At 38.3% G+C, this 22,975-nt stretch overlaps 1 protein-coding gene across 1 annotated transcript; it reads left to right on the top strand.

Moving 5' to 3' along the window:
- Window positions 1–218: 218 nt before the first annotated feature.
- On the top strand, window positions 219–22,975 carry RUFY2 (RUN and FYVE domain containing 2; the record flags this gene model as incomplete). The annotated part of the gene is made up of 19 exons (XM_079535882.1): window positions 219–646; window positions 1,790–1,891; window positions 1,976–2,160; window positions 2,586–2,703; window positions 3,743–3,844; window positions 5,043–5,166; window positions 7,191–7,252; window positions 7,759–7,824; window positions 9,345–9,414; window positions 10,557–10,658; window positions 11,343–11,459; window positions 12,056–12,223; window positions 13,534–13,631; window positions 17,542–17,661; window positions 19,457–19,586; window positions 20,200–20,294; window positions 21,241–21,289; window positions 22,018–22,095; window positions 22,832–22,975. 19 exons carry the CDS (start codon window positions 219–221, stop codon window positions 22,973–22,975), a joined length of 2,358 nt encoding a protein of 785 aa, XP_079392008.1.

The following is a 22,975-nucleotide window of genomic DNA, read 5'->3' as shown; positions in this document are numbered from 1 at the left end:
CCCGCGCCTTCCCTCCCCCACAGCCAGGCTCGCTAACATCCCGCGCAGGGCCGGAGTATCGCGATAACTGCGAGCTGCAGTGGGGGGCGGTCTTCCCGCCGCCGGGGGCGCCCTTGGGGCCGGGCTCCGGCATCAGCGGGTGGGGTGGGGCGGGAGGAGGCGCAGGGAGCGGCCGGGGCGGCGGCGGCGGCGGCGGCTCCTCCTCCTCCTTTCCAGCCATGGGTGAGCGGCGCCGGGCCGGGGGCTGCGGGGCATTGGGGGCGCGAGCAGAAAATGTCCGCTGTCAGGCTTCGAGGGGCGGCAACGCGGCCGGGGCCGTGGCGGCGGGCGGTTGTTGCGCGGGAGCCGAGGGCTTTCCGCCGTCTCAGAGGAGGGCGGAGCGGCGGTGGGAGGCGCGGGCGGGACCCCGCCGCATCCGTGGTGCGGAGACCGCTCGATATCCGCGGTGCGGCTCGTCCCGTATGCGGGGCGGGGGGCCCTCCGCGGTGTTCCTGGAGCGGCCGCCGGCGGCCCGTGCAGCCCGCGCGTTGCGTCTCAGCAGCCACGTGAAAGCAAAGAGCGCCGTGCGGGTGGGTCGGGCTGGCGCTGAGCGGGGGGCTGCGTGCTCTCGCAGGGCTGGGGCTGCTCAGCACCTCGCCGGCTGTTCGTGCTGCCAGCTGTGTGACAGTGTTTTCTATTGAAGTGCCTGTAAATTGAGGCTACGTGGAAGTAATCGTTAAGGTCGTCTTAGGTGCGTTACCTCAGCAATGCTGCTTTTCTAGAAGAGGTGAGGTAGGCTGGGTTGTGTGCTACTTTGGTGTTTGATGGGCAGTTAGGAATAGAGAACATTAAGAAGGTAGTTTTCTAAGCTTCTGATGTCTAAAAGCCTAAAGTGGTGCTATTAAAGAAGTCAGACAAGTGATTTGATTGCTTTTGGAGTAACCCAGTGAGAAACTGGCTGTTATAAAGAAAATGCACGCACACATATATAATATTTAATTGCAAACAGCAGAAAGCAATCAATCATAAACTTCTTTTCCTTCTTTCCAATCCTTTTGATCCTGGTGAATGAACAGTGTGGCTTTGTCTCGTGTTTCCATTTGGTAAAATAGATGGCAGCCTGAGTGTTTGAGATGCTTCATTATGAGTGAAAATGAAGTAGGAATCTCCCGAATACTGCTCTCATTAGCTGCAGCTCTAAAGAGAGGAACCTTGTCTGTTCTGTCTGATTAGAGTGACTTTGAAAAGCTGTGGGAATCTTACTGATAAGGTTTAACCCCTAAACGTAAATTTCTTCGTGTACATTCTGAACAGTGCGTTTTTAATTAGAACTATTGGCAAAAGCTTTATTTCCTACACTTAGATTTTTTTCTGCCTAGGAAATGTTTTGTATCTATAACAAGGATCTTGGGTTTTCATTTTTACTTATTTTTGTTGTTGTAAAGAAAAAAACAAGTGTGCATACATTATGTTTTCATGAAACCACTCTAGATTTACTCACTGAGAGTAGCTCCAGCCTCAAATGGAAAACATATCCTTTAATCAAGTAAAGGATAGTAGAGCTACTATGGAGAATAATCCTATAGAGGAGAGAACTGTTGTGAGCCTATTATGCTACAATATACCAAGCAGGAATGCTTCCTAGATGCAGTGGTAAGGGCACTGATTGCTCCTAAGCAGCTGAGCATTTTAGCACAGCATTGATGATCATGCTAGCTTGTTTCTGACTGCTACCGAGAGGTGCAAGGATGACAAGGTAACTGAGAACTGATGTTTTTGGCCTCCATTTTTGATTCACCTGTTACAACAGCATAGGATCTGTGAAAGTGTTTGTTCTGGACCATCTACCTCTCTATGACGTGGTGGCCTGTAGCACTTACGGAATTATTCCTTTGAATTTACCTAGTTTAAGGTAAGCTTTCTTTGAGTAAGGCAGCTATGAATCATTTCATCATTTTGCATCCTTCTAAAACTTGAACCATAACATTTTTTTCTTTCTTGCCTTAGCTGTAAAAGATCCAACAGCTGTAGAAAGAGCAAATTTACTGAACATGGCCAAACTGAGTATCAAAGGACTCATTGAATCAGCTTTGAGCTTTGGCCGTACTCTGGATTCTGACTACCCTCCTCTGCAGCAGTTCTTTGTTGTCATGGAGCACTGTCTGAAGCATGGCCTTAAAGGTGTGGTGGTTATTCTAGATGCATGTTTCTCATCCCAAACATGCAGTCTTTCTTCCTTTCTCTGTTGAATAAGATCTAAGTGTGTGCCTATTTCTTTAAGAAGAGAGTAAAGTATGTAAATTCTCTCCTTCTGTAATCGCTGCTGTCACTAGTACTTCACAACTTGCATTTCTGCATCTGCCAACTTTTTGCTTTGTAAACTGTTTATTGTGAGTGATCCAGGAATTCAACATCTGTATGTGTGTAGCATGTAACTAGCCTTTTTTTTTTTTTTTTTTTTTTTTTGTCTTGTTCTAGCAGCAGCAGTTTAATGTTCACAGCAAAGTAATTTGTAAGATGACTGGGCACTGGCGAACTGGTCAGCTATTTCTGAAGGAAACTGCTCCAGCATTTCAATTAACTTAGTGATGTTTTTTGTTTTCTAGTAAGAAAATCCTTTTTAAGTTACAATAAAACTATCTGGGGTCCTTTGGAACTTGTGGAGAAATTATATCCAGAAGCTGAGGAAATAGCAGCAAGTGTCAGAGATTTACCCGGCCTCAAGTAAGTTGTGTTGGTAAAATATACTGCAAGAAATACAGGATCTGAATGAGAATCTACAGTTGTCATTATTTAATTTGGCTTTAATCAAGCCTTTGTACAGCTATCACCTGATATTGGGGGAGTGCACAGGGGGATCTTGCTGCTACTTATGTTCCACATGAAAGACCTACGAAAGTGGGAATTCTGTGTGCTTTTCTGATATTTCTGGGAGAAAACTTCTCTGAGGACAAAACCAGTACAAAAAGAAATAGGTTCTGTATCACAGTCTACAGTCTAGAACTGTAGCAAATACATACTCTGATCGAAAAGAAAAGGTACCATACTGAAGTGAAAAGAATGGGACGGCTCTTTGGATTCTCATAGAAATATCCTCCAGCGCAGGATCCTTCTGGAATATGAATTTATGCTGTAGGCTACAGTCTCTTTCCATCCCTCTGCACTCTGCTTTTGCATCTAGCTGTGTAGCTGACTGCATATTCAATTCTGAAAGGGCTCGTTTACATTGAGAGTGATTATGTGGTTAGCATTAAGATTGTAATTTTTAGCTTTAGACCTCATCTAAAGTATATAGGTATACTAATTATTATTTACTCTTGTATCAAGCTTGATGATCAACCTTTGGTTATGTTTGTTGTACTTTCCATCTTGATATAGCATATCAATGTGGGTTTTGACTTTTTTTTTTTTTCCCTTTTCCACTTCTGTGCACATCACTTTGTAAGTGCATACCTACAGGAAAACGTTCAGGTTTAATTTGTTAGATATTAATGTTTACTAGCTAAATTTGCCATCGTTTTCTTTGAATTATCTTATTAAGGTACCACAATTTTTGAAGATATACAACTTGAAGTTAGAACATGGCGTGTGTTGTGTAGAGTTGTACTGTGTTGTTCAGTAGTTTAAAAACAATTTCTGAAACCAGAATAGTTTTGGAAATGTTAATTGCTCTATCGGTAGACTGATAAGATAATCAAGACAGTAAATTAATCGATATATTGTTGATTTTGGACTGTTTGTTTTCTCCATCCCCTTTTTCCAGAACACCACTGGGCCGTGCCCGGGCCTGGTTACGGTTGGCACTAATGCAGAAGAAAATGGCTGACTATCTTCGCTGTTTAATCATTCAAAGAGAGCTTCTCAGGTAAATAGATTTTGCTTAGAATTTATTTTTATACATGTAGTCTCCTGAAAAATAGTGTTTCCTATTTGCTGCTTTTTAATATATCCTTAAAAAAAAGAACAAACAAGACATGGCTTCTGGCATCTGGGCTGATTTCCTCCAGTCCTTGTGATCAAGAGACCAAACCTTGTTGTCTCATGAAGACTGAGGGCCAGCTGATGGATGAAGAGATGTCTCCCCCCATCATCTGCAGCGTGCCTCACTGCTCTTTCATTGATGAGGTGATGGGGAAGGGCTCCTGCTGTGTTCCTCAGCCATGCAGAATGTGGATTGGAAGCATGTGGAGAGAAGATTAATTCACCCTTACCATATGCATGGTTTCCTCCTAATCGGCCATTGTGTGGAGGATTGCTGACTTGAATTTGCCCTTCCTTTCACAGTACTAAATCTGACGCTGCTTTCTTCTAGTATAATTTCTCCTTTGTGATGAGCTGAGTGAAGCACAAAGGAAAGAAGGACTTACCGTCTTATTTTCAGTTCTGTCACTTGTGAATATTTTGAAGAATTGTTGTTTACCTCAGGTAATGCTGATGCATCAGGATGACATTGATGGTCAACAGTGGTGGACTTTTCCACTGAATGAGCAGTTTGTTTCATAGGGTCTAAAGTTTATTTAGAGAATGCAAGGAAGATATTGATATTCTGTGGCTTGGAGTGTTTTTCTTTTAAAAACCTTTACATGATTTCATTTCTTCCTGTTTTTCTTAAACCCTTTAATCTCTTACTTTGCTTATTTAATTTCAAGTATGTCTTCATTGATGTCCAGACTGTTTTATCACAAGAGTTCTGTCAGAGTGGCTACTACAAGCATACAGGGAAGACCCTTATTTAAAAGCAAGAGAAGTCTTCCTGCCAAAACTTTCCAGTCCTCTACCAGCTTGTGGGTTAGATTTCTGTAGCCAAAGGGTCTGTCTGTATTTTTGGATAGCTTCTGAGGCAAACTGTGCTTCCTAGTTTTAAACATTCATGGAAGCAAAATGTGCACAGTGTTTAAGAGTGCTGGAGGAAGATGAGAATCAAAGAAAGTTCAGATTCAGGAGTCACTTATACATATTATATAATTATATATAATTATTATATATTATATAAAATATAATTATATTTTATTACATGTAGATATACAGAGTGTACTAATTTAGATTGTGTTGTTATGTAACAGTGAATTTTACGAGTATCATGCGCTGATGATGGAAGAAGAAGGAGCAGTTATTGTTGGACTGCTGGTTGGGCTAAATGTAATAGATGCTAACCTGTGCGTAAAGGGTGAAGACCTGGATTCACAAGTAAGTCATTACAGGTAAAGTAACATGCGTGCAGTCAACGAGCATTTTGTGTGCAGAGAATGTAGAAATCTGACCAGACTGCTCAGGGCATGATCCTAGATCAGAGGGGATGTTGTGTTAGCCTCAGTATCAGTTGGATCAGACCTTTGGATGGTGATAATCACCAGAGTGCAAAGGTTTCATTGTCAAATGGATGCAGTAGTAGCAATGGGAGAGTTGTTTCTGTTCTAGTTGTGCTCATCCTTTTCTTTGGGCATTGTTCCACGTTCAGTTTATCCCGTTTGATCCATTTATTGTTGGAACGCAATGGGAATGCGAATAAAAGAAAAACTAGCATGCTTCACTTAGTGTAATAAAAGACCTTACAAGAGGGGGAGACTGCTGACAAAGCAGTATCAGTAGCGTATCAGTAGAGCTCTGTGTGCTTTGCAGGCTGTTTTGAATTCCAACTCCCATTTTTTCTAAGTGAATCTTGATGGAATCTTTTTAAAGGCATACATGCAAGTATTTATAAGCATATGTTAGTTGTGCTCAGCCCTGATTGTTTTTTTGCCAGATAATTTGGAGAATTTCTGAGTAGTTTAAATGGTAATTGTTTATTTCAAGTGTTTGATTGAAAAAGCAATTTTTCTGTCAAAGAAAAGTTCTAGCTAATAGGTTTTGTGTACTTTGAATCATAGGGTTAACAGAGTTCATGCTAGTAACTCTCTAAGGTTTTAGGTACTGATATTACCTACCAGAAGGCACAATACAGAAAAGCATGTGACTATAGAAGCCTTATCAGCGTGCTTTCCTCAGTACTGAGAATTACTGTGTGTTATAAACTACAAAGTAGCTATTGCTAGCTGCATCTGTGCTATCTAGGTCACTCAGTGGCTTAGTTCCATGAGGGGAGAGAAAACTCATTTTGGGAAGGCAATTGTGGATGTCATGGTGAGGTTTTATAGGAATTCCCTTTGTGAAGAGTAGCATAAATAAGACATTTTCTTCAGAGAAACCAGAAGTGGTAAGCTGAATTAAGTAGAAAGAGACTTAGAGACTTCTAAAGGATGGTTAGGATCACATCTGGGAGTATGTTTCTGGTGTATTGGAAGATTCCTGTTCAATGGAGAAATGTGTGTTCACATTGAGGATTAAAGGAAAACTTAGGTAATATTTTGCTAAATATGTTTAAATAAAAGTTTTTGGAGGAGGGACTCTATAGAAAAGTTGTGGAAAGAACAGACAGAAGACTATGATAGGAAATGCATGGGAGAACGATGTACAATCCAAGGAAATGTAGTGAGTTATTTGTATGCAAAAGCTAAATGGAGCTGAAGAAAGAAGCAGTAGATCAGAGAAATGGAAATATGATTGTAATGATGGTGCTAGAGATAAGAAAGGAATACTTTTGGTAAAGCAAATGAGTTACGTACAGAATTGTGAATAGATTTGGAAGCAGAGCTCAAGGTGATAATATTTATGGTATATATGACTGAATTACTGTTGAATAGAAAGTAAAGATTAAGATTTAGCAAAGTTTAAAAGTAGAAATGGAAAGTTGTGTGTGCATACCTGGTAGTCAGCAAGTGCAGAGGGGTAGTGCTACTGGGCATGGAATTTTGAGAAGTTAAGCATGGGAGAAACATCATGGGTGGCGTGCTGTGAAAGATTGTTACGTGAAATACCGCAGACTAATTATCTCAAGCCTCCTCAGTCACCTATAAGGTTCAGCTGTACTGGAAATTTTCCTATAAGCTCTTGGCTAAGCTCATTCAGGTTTGAGAAGTCATCATTTCTTCATACTGAGAAGGATTTGGTTCATGGTTTGTTTTTGTTTCCAAGGAAACATGTTGAACAGATCAATGAGACTGGGCCCGTTGGTTCAAAATGTTGCTGTTCAGTTCTTCTGAACTTCACTTAAATAAACTGAAACCTTTTGAAAAGCTGATGTAACCGAGGTTTTAGGAAATGGATACAAAACCCTGAATGTGGACAACAGTTACTTTCACCATATGAAACTGTATACATTTGTTTGCTCCTAGGTTGGTGTGATCGATTTCTCTATGTATTTAAAGAGTGACGATGACATTGGAGGAAAGGAAAGGTATGTCCTCCGTAAATCTCTCTGATTTGGGATATTAACAAATAATTTCTTGATTGATGAGCTGTCCTTTGTAGAACCAAAGTTTCCTAAAAGCGAAATATTATAATCTCACAGTCTTGAGGAGAATGGCACACTACACTGTTCCCTATTACTGGTTCGTTATCAGAATGTGCGCGGTCTGGATCAAGCTAAGCAACTTCACCTACTGCACTGACCTTGATGGACAGTACTGAAGGATTGCAAGGTAGCTGAGTAAAGGAGCATATTTCAAAGAACCAGAGTTATGACTGAGTAAACAAGTTATTTGCAATTAAAGCAGTGGGTTTTTATTTGTCTCTCACTGTTGTCACAACATGTAAGTTACTCACTTCAAGACTGTGAGATGAAATTGCTTTTTATTATTATTATTTTAAAGTACAAAATGTGAACATTTGCATTTGAAGTTTTCAGAACATAATTCACTATGTCGTTTTGTTAAAGCTCTATTTATGGTTTTCTTGCTTTAGAAATGAACAGATTGCTGCAATTTTGGACCAAAAGAATTACGTTGAAGAACTAAACAGACAACTGAAGTAAGTATTACTTTGAAGTATGCATGTCTGTCTGTTCAGGCTTACAGGTAAAATGCCTCTACCTCCTTTTCTACCACAGCTTTGTGAGAGAGAACTTCAGGGAAATGGGTGAATATTTTTCATGTTTAAACTGAGGATGTAGAGAGGCTGAAAGAAGTCTCTCTTTTGGAAGACTGAGGGAGGAAATTGTTTTCATGCTTCTATTTTTGATAGTCAGAACCTTCTGAGAGAGAAATAGCAGGGCAAAATTGATTGTGGTGTTCAGGATTTATAACTTCAAATGAAAGAAAAACTTGATCTGGGTGCATTGTCAGAAATACCATTTGAACTGCAGACTGTTTAACAATTGTCAGTTTATTACTGTGTGTTGTGGATGAATCTTCGTTTTGCATCTTGCCTTGGCAAAAAAAAAAAACCAAACTGCTCAGATCTCCCTCTGTAGAATCTGTAGTGTAGCTGATCTTGGTCCCTTTTTGACATGCAATTATATTTATTCATGTAATGCTGATGACCTCAACTGTTGGTCACTATGTGGCTGCAGTTGGGGTGTGGATGTTTTGATTTGAAACAGTGTCAGTCACTGAGCAGAAGCGTCCTACGGGACACAGAATCTTTGGGCATCCAATACAAGCAAAATTATACTGTATTGAGGAGAAAAGAACTGTCACAGTTAAGCATGGGGGTGGTTGCTTAGTAATAGCTGTCATCATTCAGGCGAGAGCTGCTGTATGTTACTGTACACTGGTTTATGCACAAAGTTACTTGCAAACCAATGCTTCAACAGCTCTCTTCATTTTTAAGGTTGGTTATTTCTTTTCAGAAATCATGAAATGTGTCAATTTCCTCTACCTTGCCATTCTTCATGCACTGATGGCTTTTGTAGACCCCACCACAGAAATAGGTGGGAAAGTCAGTGGTGTTTCAGGATAGGTGTTTTTTTCAGTGCAGAAAGGGCAGCATAAAATTATGCTTAGAGCAGAGATGGGCTGTCAGGTGATGGAGAAGTTCTGGTCAAAGGATGTCTTTTTTTTTTTTTTTTTTTTTTTTTTGACAAGTGTTGTGAATTAAGGCGAGAAGCAGCAAGAAGGAGGGACTCTGAGAATAGTATCAAAAACTGTGGAGAAACAGATGGTTTTATAAAAGACGAATGAATTTATAAAGGAAAATGAATTTTTGGAGAAAGAGAATCCAGAGCATGATTTTCATTATATATGGGCTGGGGGGCTGGGAAAACAAGATTGCAAATCCATTTTTAAGCAAACTCCTTAAACATTTGGGTACAACATGATCCAAAAACTGGTTCAAGTGACCAGGATGACATTGAGCACTGGGCAGAAGTATATAAACATTTGTCAGAGGAGCGTGATTTCCTTCTGTTTAAGAAAATCTCAAATAATGGGAGAAGATCTTTTGGCTCTTATTAACGGTTAATGACTGTATGTCACAAGAAAGCTTTTGAGCTTGGTTAAGTGGGTTTTGATAGAATTCTGAGTAATGGTTTCTTTCTTTCTCTCTCTCAGTAGCACAGTTAGCAGCCTACATGCAAGAGTTGATTCGTTAGAGAAGTCAAACACTAAACTGATTGAAGAGGTATTATTTTTTAGTAACATACAATACATGTGCTTTGATATCACACTTCTTTAATAAAGATGTTTAAATTATTTTAGTCTAGAATATGTTCAGATGTTTTTAATTTATCTTGAAGAAAAGATGCAGTAGCTGCAGGAGTTTGCAGTCAGCTTGCTTAGGTAGCATGCAGCATCAGTAAATGATTTCTACAGAGCATGACAACTTCCCACTCGGGTCAGCAACAGAAAGTAAGCATTTCTTCAGGCCAGCTGTCAGGCTGATTTTGTGCAGCCAATTAGTGCTCGATGGATGACACCGGTTGATACACAGACAGAAAGTGGTTCAGTAAGCAATTTCTCTTACAGTTCTCAGCATTAGCTGAATAACTGCTTGCTTATTTACCATATGCAGTCTTTACATTTGTCTGGATCTGGTATTGCATTTATTTCTTATATTTTCGGTTACCTTTGATACTTCACTAGATTCTAAATTCTTTAGCTTTGTAAGAGTGAGAGCCTTTCTTTTTAACACAAGCTGACTGAGAAATAGTGAATGAGGTGGAAACTGTGAATGTCTGAATTCAGTTGTGGAAGGAATAGCTAGCTTACGGTGGGTGCTCATGTGTTCAGAGAGAGGAAAACTTTTTGTCCTGAGTGTTAATTCTCTGAGTTTTCAGTCTCCTTTACAAACCATCATCTTTAGCCATCCATCTGTTCTGATCAGCTGGCTTGTAGGCCCAATGTTAAGGGTATATAATAAAGGGTCCAGTTATAATGTTTTCTCTTCTGTATATATGTTTTCTCTATGTCTGGGAGAGCCTTTCTTATTTAAATTGCTTCATATGATATATTAAGCTGTTCAGAAAGAACAAAATTGGATATATTTCAATTCAAACAGAAAGAGAAAAATATAGGATGAGAAAAGGGGATTTGAGGCTCGTTGAATCATAATGAAACTGTGAAAAGAAAGCATATTTTCTTTGTCAGACATAAAATAATGAAGTATCTTGGATATGCATGCTGTTAAGAATTAAACCTTTCTTTGTTAGGCTGCAGGAACAGGGCAGAGCATTCTTGGTCTCACATTCATCAGAATGCTTTGATTTTTTTCCCCGCTTATAACAGTGCTCACTTTCTATTTGTTATTTTTCATCATTATTGCAGTTAGCAATAGCCAAAAACAATATAATTAAACTTCAGGAAGAAAATCATCAATTAAGAAGTGAAAATACTCTGATCTTAATGAAAACACAGCATCATCTAGAGGTATGGCAGTTTTACTTTAATATAGTGTGGTTAGTTGTCATTTGACTGTCCTTCCTTTACAGCTTGAAGAAACCATTAGTTGGCCAAATTTAAAACAGCTCTTTTTTTTTTAATGGGAAGAACCTGGTAGATTTGGGAAGCTTTATAATAGTTTAAATAGGTTGAAGGTACAGGATTCTAGGTTGTTTTGTAAATATATATGTATTAAAAATATATATATATATATGTATATTGAATTTAAGCTGCATCTTAAGGGCATCTAGGAGTATTATTTGAGAATCTTGTCAAAATAGAGTGTTTTGGCTGGTGAACTGTGTTGTGACCTTTCTTATTAAAAGAATGATACATCATTTAGAATAAATGTGTGTACAATTGCTTTTTAAGCTGTAATTTGTATCTCCTTATGTAAATCCCTGTACAGGATAAGAGGTAAACACCCTTTACAGGTAAAAGTACAGATTTTTTGTGTGTTTGGATTGCTGAATATTGAAACAGCAGCGTTTTGGATTGACTGAAGGATAAGGCATACTGCAGTACAGTTTATTTTGCTAGTTTACTCAGTTCTCGTAGAACTGATGACCACTAAGCAGAAACAGAAGCTATTTTCCTGTTTGTACCGTGATTGGAGTTTATGGCATTAGTGGCTAAACTTGTAATGAACAAAGATTCTGCATATCCTCCTAGGTAACTAAAGTGGATGTTGAAGCAGAACTTCAGACGTACAAACACTCCAGGCAGGGATTAGATGAGATGTACAATGAAGCACGGAGGCAGCTTCGAGAGGAGTCACAGCTCCGCCAGGTGAGTGCTCTTTCATTGAAGGACCCAGCATTTCTAGGAAGGATGATACTCAAGTCAGTGTATAGCTATTTCTAGTTTTGGTTTGGCTCAGGTTAAGCTCTGCCTTTAATGCAGTGTTGTTTCCATAACAGCAGACAAGGAGAGGTTTTCTAAAAAAGCAGTCAGTGCCTTAGTATTTCTGTAACAATGTTGCTAAAACATAGTAAGGAAAATAGAATTTATTTGAGAATGTTTTAGATAGGGAGCACTGCATGTTCTGTATGTATGTTAACTTTTTCTTGCAAAAATAGAAATCCTGTAGCTCTATTTTTGAAATTAATACTTAGCTCTGCGTCTACGAGAAATGATGTGGTATTGTGTACTGCGAGTTCTCTTATCCAAAAGTGTTTTATTTCTTTTTTTTTTTTTCAAGCGTAAGTCACTAAGTACAGGAGCGTAATGCTGTTGTAGTAGATCATTGCTTTGCACAGTTACAGAGAGTTTTGTGTTGGAACGATGTTGCTGCAGCTCTGTTAGCTTTTCTCTTTCTAAAACGTAGATAAAACATTGCATAATTGGTGAAGGATTTTGTGTTGTGTTGTCTGTGTGTTTTGTAGGATATGGAGAATGAGCTGGTAGTTCAAGTTAGCATGAAGCATGAGATAGAGCTTGCTATGAAGTTACTGGAGAAGGACATCCACGAGAAGCAGGACACGCTCATAGGCCTTCGGCAGCAGCTTGATGAAGTTAAAGCAATTAACATGGAAATGTACCAAAAGCTGCAGGTAAGGTCTGCTGTTAATGTGATGAAACGACAGCAGTAAGAGAGATACATTTCCATTATAGATACTGCCGTTTGTCTAATTACTGCTTTCTTTCGGCTTCCTAGGTCAGCGTGTTTGTTTGGAACATTACTGATGCTGGTGTGATTTAACACAGGGTGTTGTTAAAGGCAGTCACTTCATCACTTCATTTTCTTGAGATTATGGGAAAGCAAATCATCAAACTAAGAGCGTGGCCTTTTAACTTCTTATGTGGAATAGAATAGTTGTATACCTAGTGGTGTTCACATTCCTTGACCTGTCCAGTAAGGAAAATGAGAAATACAACAGGTGCAGTCATATAGTGATATTAAAGGGAAGATGTGAGCATTCGAAGCAATGCAAAGCATTTTGGAAAGAAGATTTTGTGTGCTGTTAACAAATAAAGAAAATCTGTAGTGTGCAAAGCTAAAAAATGTTTTGGGAGAGTATGGATTTCAGAGACCCAATGTTCATTTAACAAAACACCAGGGAAATTGAGCATTAAATTCTTTACGCAGAAGGTTTGATTTAGGGAAGAAATAATCAAAACTAACACAAGAAAACAGTCAAATTCTGGCAGAGTGAGTGGGGAAAAATAAGAATGCTGCAGAGAGATAAGCAAGGTAGTGGACAGAGGATGTTATTTTTCCACTGAAAGCAGTGAGGAAGCTGGATTTCAAGAGTGGAAATGCAAATAGAAAGAAAAGGAAGATGGGAATGTAATCAGGACTTGCAGATTTTTGTTTTTTGAAGCTGTGCTTCTAGGGAAGGTGATTTTATATAATAATGTTCATTCTCATTTTTGAGTCAACTAAACAGGTAAAACAGTTTAATCATGCCCAATTTCATGTTCAGGGATCCATTAATAGTGTTGATCTGTATTGTGAGGGTGAAGCTCACCCTTGTGTTTGGGTCTTCCAGCTGGGACTGTGACAGCTATGCAAGCAATCAAAATTGTACAGCATGGTAGGAAAATTCCTAAAATATTTGCAGGCACGTTAGGTAAAGTCTGGTAACAGAGAACCTTTGTCATTTCCAGGACTCACTATCTTGGTTTGTTATTGGTAAGGGTCTAATGAACAACTTAAAAAGGTGATCAGTGAATTTAAGTTGACATACAAAATGATTAAGAAAGCAAACAAAAATGAAAAGTTCCTCCTTAGTAAACTACAGGTTTGCTAGGTGTGAAATTCAGTGTCAGTACCATTCTAACAGTTCTTTTCAGGAGAAAAAAAGTCTCCTTGGAGTAACAGTGCAAAACTACTTTGTCTTTGACCTTCTTTGTAACCCAGGTTTCTGAAGATGCTATGAAAGAAAAGAATGAAATAATTGGTCGATTAGAGGATAAGACCAATCAAATTAACGCTGCTATGAAACAACTAGAACAAAGGTACAGATCCATCTTTGTTTTCCTTCATTCATTTCTCCATCCCTGTATATTTTACTGCATTCCCACACTGTTGCCACTGAAATGTAACTTTAAACTAGAAAATTTTAAAGGAAAATTCCTGAAACTGTAACTAGTGCTTTATGGATTGATTTTTGTTTTTCTTTTTAGCAAATGCACTTATTTTAAGTAAAAACTTAATCTTTCATTTTTCTTTGTCTGCTATCTTTCTTCTTTTCCCCAGTTTTTGTGCTAATAGCAAAAGCTGTTATTTCAGCTGTTAAAAATGTGGATTCGATGTTACCTTTTTTTTTTTCTCCATCTGAATGAAATGCAATAGTAACGAAAGCATTAATGTTGCTTATTCCATAAGCAAGATTATTTGATATAAGCATTTACTGCCTTAATGAATCACTGCTGAGTTTGCTGAAGCTATTGAAAATCATTCAGTTGCTTTAGCAACTTTTATTTTTATTATAGGGAGTTTTTACACTGAAAGATTGAAAAGTGAAAGACTAAAAATCTGCCATATGCACTTCCGTTGTCATTAGACTGCATGCATAATGTAGCATTGAAATGTGATTCATGTGTTTAATTTAGTGGCCTACGTGCAGCACTGGTCTTTTTTAATAGACTATATTGTAGAGTATAACATCCATAAGCACTGTCATCTTGGTGTTTGACATGTCTTTTTTTCATTTAAATTTGATTATTAAAAACATGGTTATATATTAAAAAAAAAAAATTAGTGACATGAATATTCTTTTATTGACATCCTTTTTCCTCTTTTTTCTTTTTCTTTTATCCTTTATCCTAATTTTTGTTTTTACTATTTTGCTGCCTTCATCTGTCTTTGATTTTTGTCCGCTGCATTCGTGAAGTGACAAAGATCTGTTAACTCAAACTAGGACTATTGCAATGTCATTTGTCAAATGTGCCAGCAATGAAGCTCAGCACCAGTATAAGCTTGTCAAAGATATATCATTCTGAAAGCTCCTCCAGCTCTCTTCTGTTTAAATATTACTGATAAAATGCAACTTCAGAATTGTAAAGTGACAATTTGACATAGAAAGTGGAACTAGAAATCCTGCACTGTAACTGATTGTAGCTGGGTTCTGTTTTGTGTTCTGTAAGATCATCATTTCTGATCTGGCTTTACTCCTCTTCTAAAAAGAAAGAGAGAGAACAGAAATTATTGCACTACTGTTAAGAAAATGTATGCTAGTTTTCTAATGTTATTTATTCACTTGTTTGTTGTCAAAAAGTTTATCAACTATCTTCATTTGGACTATACTTACTGCTGACATTTGTTTTTTATTTGGCAATTTTTCCTGTTCATTACGGCACTAAAAGATTTAAAAAGTTGCCCTGAGTAGTACTTCTCTTCATCTCTGCTTGTTTCTTTTGCTTTCAGGGCTATATTTATCCCAAAAGCAAGCTCTCTGCTCTTTTTTTTTTTTTTTTATTTCTTTTTTCCACTTGTGACTAGCACTGCTTTCTTGAACAGCATGAACAGGGCTTTTGGGAAAAGGGTTAAAGGGGCTTGAGTGCTGCATCACAGTAGTACCTTTAAGGAAAGAGGTGTAAACATACATTCGGTACGTACGGTAGAAGAATTCCAGGGTTTGAGAATAAAGCACTTACAGCACAATTCCATTCTCCTGATGTGATGGAGAGTAGCAAATTTTCATGAATCACACTGTGTTTGGAGCCTGGACTTAGGGCTCCAGAAAGGGCAGCAGGGCCTAGAGAATGATGTGGCTGCAGCTCTTACCTCTGCTGCTCCAGGACAGCTTGAGTGGCAGCAGTAGTAATAGATGGGATTTACATGTAGGGTACCTGTCTAACTTGTTTGTCAGTGGCTATGTCAGTACTGTAATCCTAACCCGTGGTTTTGCCCAACCTTTTTTCCCTCTCCACCCATCGCTAGGCAGTCTTTACAAATCCTGTTTCTGCAATGAATTGCTGCTTGCCTGTGCTGCTGAAATAAGGGTTTTAGCTGCTGGCTGCCTTTGATGCACTTCCCCTTGTTTCCTCTGAAAAGCAAATGTGGAGTTGACTTGGAAAAGAATCTTTTGAGTCTTTCAGCAGGAAGGAATATTTGCAAAAGCGGAGGCAAAACACCATAATACAGGAAGGGTTTCTGCTGCATGATTATATATAATCTTATTCCTTGCTTTGGAAGAACCAGAAAGAGCCTTTAACACCATCTTTGTATTAAAAAGAGAAAAAGGAATATCCCCCTGCCTCGAAAAAAACAGAACCAGTGAATAAAACAAGGATAGGCTGTAGCAGAAATGGGAACATTAAACATCTCACAGTCACTCTGTGCAAACAAGTATCTATCTGTCAGTGTCATCTGAATCTAAAATCCTGCTGCAGACTTCAGTCCCACTCAGCCTTTGTTGTCAGCTGTGTTGTCATTCTTGGTGCTAGTTTAGAATACAATGCTGTAGCCTGGGTTGGCTGGCATGTTCCTTGGGCAGCAAACCCCCTTTCTACCTTGGTTATACAAACTGCTCTGTGGTTTAATTTGTAACTTAGAGACTTGTGCAGCTTGATGTAGTGTCTTTTGTCCAGTTAATTGGCCCTGCTTTGTCCTAGAATACTCCTTTCCAGACATCTGGTTTGGGCCTGTGTGCTCTATCACTGCAAATGTGTCTGGGAAGATGCTCACAACAGCAGGTATAGTAGAGTGGGACAGTGCACGCTTTGTGAAGTATTTAGTTCTAGGCTTGTATCACTTGTTTGCTAGCAGCTTTCGGAAATTTCCACCGGGGCAACGTTATCAGTTGAAGCACAAATGTAGACATGTGGCTGACTTGATATCTTCTTATCTGACACTGGGAGCTGTGAGTTGACTCTGCATTCAGCTAGCTGCTGGTAATTGGGAAATCAAGCACAGAATGAATCGGAGATTTCTGCCCCACTTCCCTGAGCAGGCACTTGAAGAATTTTTGTTAAACAAGATGCAGCAGGTGGGGACTATTTTACAGGTGTAATATTTTACAGGCACTTCTACTTCCTGCCTTTTCTTCAGGGCAAGTATAGCCTCAATAGGACAAGTTCTGTCTTAGCACCTTTACTTCTATAACAGTACCCCTACCTTTTTTTTGGACTGAGGAAGTGGTAAAGCAGAGAGAAACCGGAATGGGCTAATGGATTCCAAGGGCATTGGTACCTGAAGCAGAAACAAACCCCTGGCATTCAGAAAGGAAAGATTACATTTAAAAAACAGCCCCTCACTTCTTGACTAATCAGTTTTATTTAAATTGTCTGTAGTATGGAGCTATTTTAATTAATGTAAGAATGCATTATTTTTAATACAGACTGTTTACATTTACAGATGTGATGTAATTGAAGTAGTTCTGCAAATGTAGTGGGACCTATTGGGGTATGTCTTGTTGTGTTAGGCTAGTTGAGTGTTTCGCTGTCTGATTGCAGTGCTCTGTATTCAGCCTTATGCCTGAATTGTTTTGAGCTGCTTTTGCACAATACACATCCTGCCCTGGGTGATAAGTACAAGCAAAGGGATTCTGCTGGGGCTATTAAAAAAAGAAAAAGCTTCCAAAAATAACACAGAAACATATGCTAAAGAGGAAGGAAAAAAAAAAGCATTAAGATATATGCTGCAATTCTAAAATATGTATCGTCATGCTTTGGCATCTGTTATTGATTAGCATAAAATAAAAATCCTGATTACTTACAGTGATCGCTTTCTGACTGTATGAAAAACAGGAGCTAATCTGTAGGCATTGTATGGATTTCTCGTTTGAGTTTCTAAGTTTCCCCCAAACTTTGTTTTTATTTAGAAATGTTTCTATTTCCCCATTTTTCTTTTATTTGTCTTCTTCACCCTCTACATCCTAATTCTAGCTTCAGTTTTACCCAAAGTTGATTTGAATTACACCAGATTGCAGCAAGCAGAGAAGGCTCAATTGGAAGCTGAGAATGAGGACGAGAAACTTAAACAGGAGTATGTGAATAAGTCTGAAAGTCTGCAGAAAGAATTCTCCCAGAAAGAGAAACAGCTGTAAGTATATCTCTTCTGTTTGAAAAAATATTCAGCAGTAATGTTTTGTGCATTCATACAAGTTGGCTGTTGATAACTGATTGTGAACAGAATGTAAATACTAAAGATATTAATGTTGCATACTGGCAAGATGGAAGAAAGTACACTGTTCCAAGAAGGTCAGGCTACCTTTGGGCACCTCTAAAGTGCTGTGCAGCTCGGAAGGAGGGGGAGGAGCTACAGTATATTTCGTCTGAAGGTGCTGACTTACTTCATGAGGAAACTATTGTAAGCAAGAGAAAATATCTAGTATAGTAGCAGTAACCCACACTTTTAATAAAGCCCACAACAGTGTAATAGTGTGAACCTGAAGAGAAATGGTGTGAGAATAGTTTAATTGATCAAGATTATCAATAAGGTAAAATCCTTTAAAAATTGTTTAATTTGCCACTGCAGAAAAAAAATAATCCATGGGAATTATAAATAATAAAATGTAACATAAAAGCCAACCCTCTCCCTTCCTCTTGGTAAGTTCTTCATTAGTGATCTAAGTAGGTATCTAGTGTAAAAAGCTCCCTGCAGAGGGGCAGATGTTTATCCTGTTGGGAGATAACAGCTACATTATTGAAGATAGGGCAGATCTGTGACACAAAGATTGGAGCTTAAAAGATAGTGATTTCCAATCTGATTACTAGCCCATCCTGCCTCCCTTAAAACTCTGAATGTCAGTAAACTGGTTTAACTGTTGCGACAAATGTTCACTTTACTGCTGCAGTCATCTTTGCAGATTTTGGCAAAAGAACAGTTTAGACCCCAATCTTATTTTATTATTATTACTACTTCAGAATTCTGCAATTCTGAAACCTCAAAGTCATTTTCACTTCTGATCTTTTCCAACCAGGTGCTGAGGTAGTGCCCCAAATGTAAGTCTTTCCTTTAAAAATGGTTTTGATTTCAAAAAAACAACAAACAAACAGGAAAATTAACGTAGCTACAAGTTTTTCCATCAAAAGAACCTTGCATGACAACTCTCAGTTTTTTTCCTTTTCTGTTGATTTGTCAAGATTTAGATGTAGAAGGCTGAGCAGTGTGCTTCTGTCCTGTTTGCTCTGTAGCACTCTAAACACCAGCTCTTCCGTGATAATGAAATTCCAGCTGGAGTGATTTTGCGTCAGAATAATCCTCGTGCCAATGGCTGGATTTCAGTTAAACTAATAGGGTTTGGATCCTTCTTCATGTTGAACCTCAGCAATGTAGGAAGCTCAGTTAAAATAGCACGTTAAAGTCTTTCTTTCCTTATCTTTGATTCTGTTCAAATTTCCATAAGCCTTAGTCTAGACAAAAAGATTAACACCTGAAAGCATAATATTAAATAACTTTTATGAGCACCAGGGATGCGTGCAGTCCTTCTTTGTGTCATCAGTGACACTATGGTTGTTTTTTTTTATTTTAGAAACAAACTAGGTAGTGTTAAGAGGAGGGCTTCCCTTCATTCACAAATTAAAAGCACCTTAGAATGTTGTGATTGATCTTCTCTTGCTTACTGAGGTCAGCTTTTCAAAATGTTGCCACAGTCTTGATCCTTCTAAATATGATTCTTTTCAAAAGCACTCTCTAAGTGGTAACATTTTAACTATTACCATGTCTGAAATGTTGCAACATTGCTGCATTTTTTTCTGCTTTAAAAAACAGGTCAGCTGATGGGCTGCTTATTGTGGCAACAATATGTTGCATCCAGAAATAAACTTCTTTTTGTTATGTTTTAAAGTGATACTGTTTTGCACAGTGATTGTGTTCTTTGTTTTGCATATTTTAGGCTCCAGCTTGAAACAGATTTGAAGATAGAAAAGGAGTGGCGGCAAACTCTGGAGGATGACCTTCAAAAGGAAAAAGAAACTGTATCTCATCTGCGAATAGAGACTCAAGAAATAATTAACCTTAAAAAAGTAAGTTCTGCAATAAAACTTGAATAGTAACTTGGAAATTAACTGAAAAGTTAATTATCTACTTAGACATGGGACTTCTAAGAATTTCTGCAACCAGATCAGAAAGATTAGATTAATGTATTCTCACAAGTAGATAAGAAAAAAGATTGGAAACATTGTTTCTCTTTTTACTCCTTTCTTCTTCAAATCAAAACTCTGTCCTTCTGCTAAAGAAAACCAGAATCCTTATTTTTCTTTCTCAGTTTTGTTGAAGACTCTGTCCTCTTGTGATAGGCCAGAAATTGCTTCAGGTTCTCTCTAACTTGGTGCACGTGGCGACATGGTGCTGTTGATGTCTGCAGTGAATTGTGTTTGCTTTCTGAAGAAGCAAGTAGGTGTCATCTCTTAGGGCCTAAGAGAGTGTGATCTCGAGTGTTGCTGCTTGAATTCAATTTGGAAATCTTTATAGTGAGGGTGATGAGTCATCCAGCCGCTTGGCTTTCTCAGTAAGATCAGCTTTGGTTAGGACCAGTTTTCTAGGCATTAGGCGTTTGTGTATGTATGTGTGTATATATATATATATATGTTTTGATTTTTTGTTTGTTTTTACTTATTTATTTATTTATTTTTTAAGGAGTTCATTAAACTTCAGGAAAAGAACAGGCAACTGAAAAGGATATGTCAGGACCAAGAAGCTGCTCTCCAAGAACTGGCATCTAAGCTGAGCGAGTAATTTCATTATTCCTGAATGATTATATTTGTCTCATAAACACGAGTTAAGAAAAAGAATAGGATGGCCATCATGCAAACTACTGTGTAGAAAGCAACATTACCAAGCCAGTTATCAGTAGGAAATACTTCTAGTTAGGTGAAATGTGTTGATTTTTCTCTTTGGTTTGTGCCTGTGACCTCATATGCAGTTATAGTGTTCTGCAAAGAAAATCTTAGCTAGATCTTAAGGCCTGCAGGGCTTTAGGAGGTGTTTTTGCATTGAAAGTAGTTGACTAGTTTGCATGTCTTGGTTTTGCTAAAGAATAATCCAAGTAGAAGATAACCGCTTATACTTCAACAAGATAGTGCTTATCTTTTATGAGGTTGCGTGCTCATGGGTTCCTTTCTTTAACGAGATGAGGATTCTCATCTTAGTCTTAGACCACTGTTTATTGCTACATCTTCAGGCTATGTAAAAGTTTACCTTATCAAAACCCACTCAGACTATGGTGAGCAATAAGCTCTGAACACAGTAGTTGTTGCTCTCCATATCTCTCTACTTCATTTAAGGATGTGCTTTATAAATTGTTTTGCCGTGACTGCTGTGGGCTTTTATGCCCTGTACAATGTTGCAGTTTAGACAGTTCTGAGTGGCACTGGGTGGCTGTGGGAAGATTTCCCCAGCAAGACAGTCCAGAAGTTTGAATTCCTAGTTTGCACCAATGCTGTGTGCTTGTCTGGTGCCCTTAACCGCATAACCTCAAACATACCTGCATTCAGAGGATTCTTAGCTCTTAGTGCAGAGCCTGTCTTTGTGTAGTACTTAGTACATCTCCTAGATGCTGCTGTGATGTAAAATACTAAGTTCAGAATACATTACTTAATTTTTAAATACTTAAACCTTGCAAGGTTTTTTAGACTGCGAGTGAAAATAACAGTTTGAAATATTATCTTATTTTTTTAGATCCAAGCTGAAAATAGAAGATATAAAAGAAGCGAACAAAGCATTGCAGGTTGGTAGGATTTGGAGGAAAGAAACATTGGTGTTTACTGTTCCCATTGAAATGTTTTGCAAGCTTGAAAAAGCTTCTCTTCAACAGCAGCTATTCAGAAGAGACTCATTTTATTATATTCTGGTGGGAGGGAAGCACAGATTTCCTGTAGACTCAGCAAAAGAAAATACTCAGTTTGATATAAAGTTACACATTTTGCTATGTTTTATTGCAAAGGTGCACCCTTTTATTTTACAAAATGTATTTGGGACAGTGTATGTAGGCACCAATATGGCATTTGTTAACTATAAATAAATATTTGATCATCCATAAGTCTATGGAAATAGGAACTATACTGCTGAAAGGCTGGGAACTTGAGCATTGTGCATCTTGAGAGCAGAGGTTGTGTCTGCATATGTTTGATCATAAGATGTGTGAGTTCACATATTCCTTCATTGAGCAGGGAAATAGGTTTCAGCTTTGAGACTTGGATAGCTTACTGTTTTTCCCAGCTCTGCCATAGACTAGCTTTAGTGCCTCCAGTGTGTCTTCTTTGTACCTATTCCTGCTGTTAGCAGTGCTTTGGAGCAAGCTTGTCCTGCCTCAGAGTGTCTACGTGACATTGTAGTGTGTCTCAGGATGTTCAGCAGGCAGTAAATATTACTCCTATTGATCTGTTTTGTCCTTTTGAACCCAAAGTTTACCTTTATCATATACACGTATTTATGGTCATTTATTTTTTTCTGCAGGGGCAGGTTTGGTTGAAGGACAAAGAGGCTACACATTGCAAGTTATGTGAAAAGGAATTCTCACTTTCCAAAAGGAAGGTAAAACTCAAATGAAATTTCTTCCAGCTCATTTATGTGTAGTATGAGAAATATGTCAGTTATCTTACAGATGAGATCAGCGTGAAATGTCAACCTTCAGATGAATGTATAGGTATTCTTTGAGATGTGCTACTCATATCAAAGAACAACTGGGCCCTACTTTCAAAAGAAATGTTGCTTGTTTAGTGTAGTGCTGTGGAGGACTGTACTTAAAGTTACTCAACCAACCTTGTGGAATCATTGTCTCATATACTTGGCAGCAGTTCCGCCATTAAAATTTGACACATGGAAGTCTTAGTACATTTTTTTTTTTTTTTAATATATATTAGACTTAAGAAATTATGAGCTTATTGGGGCTTTAAAGCAGTGTTAATTGTTAAGCTTTATTAACATATGCAGAAATTTTTATTTCACCTACTTCTTAAGTTAAATTTTAAGAGCTGCTTGACAGACTCTCATCCACTGTCATTGTTTATATTCTTAATTGGCAAAGCACGTTAGTTTGTCTTATTCTAGGGATTCAAACCTTGTATGTTTGATCTGTCTAGGATCGCACCATAAATTTGGGTTTAGATGAATTATCTCTTGAAAACTGGTTCCGTGCCCAGACCAAACGATTGCAAAGAATTCAGATTGTTCTCTGTGTGATTTATTGATACCCAATTACCAAGTATATTTCTGCTGTATATTTTTGATTTTGTGATTTTTTTTTTCTGCTCTTCTCCCTGTTATTTAGCACCATTGTAGAAACTGTGGTGAGATCTTCTGTAATGCTTGTTCCGACAATGAACTGCCTCTGCCTTCCTCACCAAAGCCTGTTCGTGTCTGTGATTCCTGCCATGCAATCCTTATACAGAGGTGCTCTTCTAATGTGCCATAA

The sequence above is a fragment of the Tetrao urogallus genome, assembly GCF_951394365.1.
Source record: "Tetrao urogallus genome assembly, chromosome: 5".
Lineage (NCBI taxonomy): Eukaryota > Metazoa > Chordata > Aves > Galliformes > Phasianidae > Tetrao > Tetrao urogallus.
Note: the sequence above shows the minus strand (reverse complement) of the source record. Positions and strands in the feature narration are given on the sequence as shown.